Source organism: Mastomys coucha, unplaced genomic scaffold (genome assembly GCF_008632895.1).
Source record: "Mastomys coucha isolate ucsf_1 unplaced genomic scaffold, UCSF_Mcou_1 pScaffold5, whole genome shotgun sequence".
NCBI lineage: Eukaryota > Metazoa > Chordata > Mammalia > Rodentia > Muridae > Mastomys > Mastomys coucha.
Window position 1 is genome coordinate 79,152,070 of NW_022196911.1, and position 1,188 is coordinate 79,153,257.

The following is a 1,188-nucleotide window of genomic DNA, read 5'->3' on the forward strand; positions in this document are numbered from 1 at the left end:
CAACACACATTGAAATTCCATAAGCCCCCAAATTACCCTAAGAAAAGTAAAGGGCAAAGAGCTAGTGGGTAGATCGGGCCTGGGGAGGCAGCTGAGATGAACAACTGGGACATTTGGGTCTCAGTTTCCTAAGTCCCTGGCTAGGTTTGTGGGCTTAAGTGTGTCTGTCAAGGGATATTGGGACTTAGGGAATGACTCAAGGATATGACTCTGGGTGCCCACATCTAGGTGTCATCCCCAGCAATGGCCTTCCTGAATAACTGTTCCTGTACAATGATTGCTGCTGAAGGTCTGACAGGTCTTATATTTATGTAGTAGAGCTGGGATTTGAACCTAGTCTATTGGGGCCAAAGCTATCCTCTATTCCCCATTGGAATCCTCTTTGGGGTAAGGTAGGGGACATGTGGGTTTTGTTTGAATCTGGAGATTCTAGAAAAGGCATCGGTCTCTAGGCAGAGCCTATGGGCAGCTGGGATTCTAGTCCCACCCTCTGTGATCTAACGGATGCCCTAGAAACCATATGGAGTTCTATAGGCACTGGGCACCCCCCACATCCCAGTCCCTGACCAGAGGGAACAGGCAGTATAGTATTGGGAAGAATGGATAAACACGGTAAGTGGGGTTAGAAAGGGTGTGGGCCAAGAAATGACCCCTTGACCCATCTCGAGCATCAGCCCATCACCATGGTGATGCTAGAAAAATTGAACCTTTTCCCAGTTAACCATTTGTGCTTCAACAAGCCCTCAGCTTTCTCCTCCCTAAATATTTGATCATCCTCCATCAGTTCTCTTATCTTTGCTTGTTCCTGTTCAGACCTTTCTGTGTCTCCTCTGGCCTGGTTGTTAAGGATCTTTTTCAGAGGAGGATGGGCAGGGTAGGCATGGTGGCATTCAGGAGGTAGAGGCAGGTGGATCTCTGTGAGTTTGAGGCCAGCCTGGTCTACATAATGAGTTACAGAACAGACAGAGCTACAAATAAACAATTAAGAAAATTCCACTCCCAAAACAAAAAACAGAAACAAAATTACAGTGAAGAGGGTTTAGACAGGATTGTAACCTAGGCTGGCCTGGAACCTATTACATAGCACAGGATGCTGGCCTGAGCTCTCCTCCTGCTGCAGCCTTTCTTGTGCTGAGACCATTAGCATGAGTCACCACCTATTTCTTCTGCAATGATTCTTTTTTTTTT

General features: G+C 46.7%; 1 protein-coding gene across 2 annotated transcripts in view; it reads left to right on the forward strand.

Annotated features, from left to right (window-relative positions):
• The first annotated feature begins 482 nt into the window (after positions 1–482).
• CUNH17orf50 (chromosome unknown C17orf50 homolog) overlaps positions 483–1,188 on the forward strand; it is a 3,494-nt gene continuing 2,788 nt past the window's right edge. For both annotated transcript variants that reach the window (XM_031352930.1, XM_031352931.1), the window contains exon 1: positions 483–612. In XM_031352930.1, coding sequence (XP_031208790.1) covers positions 600–612 — 13 coding nt within the window. In that variant the 5' untranslated portion in view covers positions 483–599. The remainder of the gene's footprint in view (positions 613–1,188) is intronic.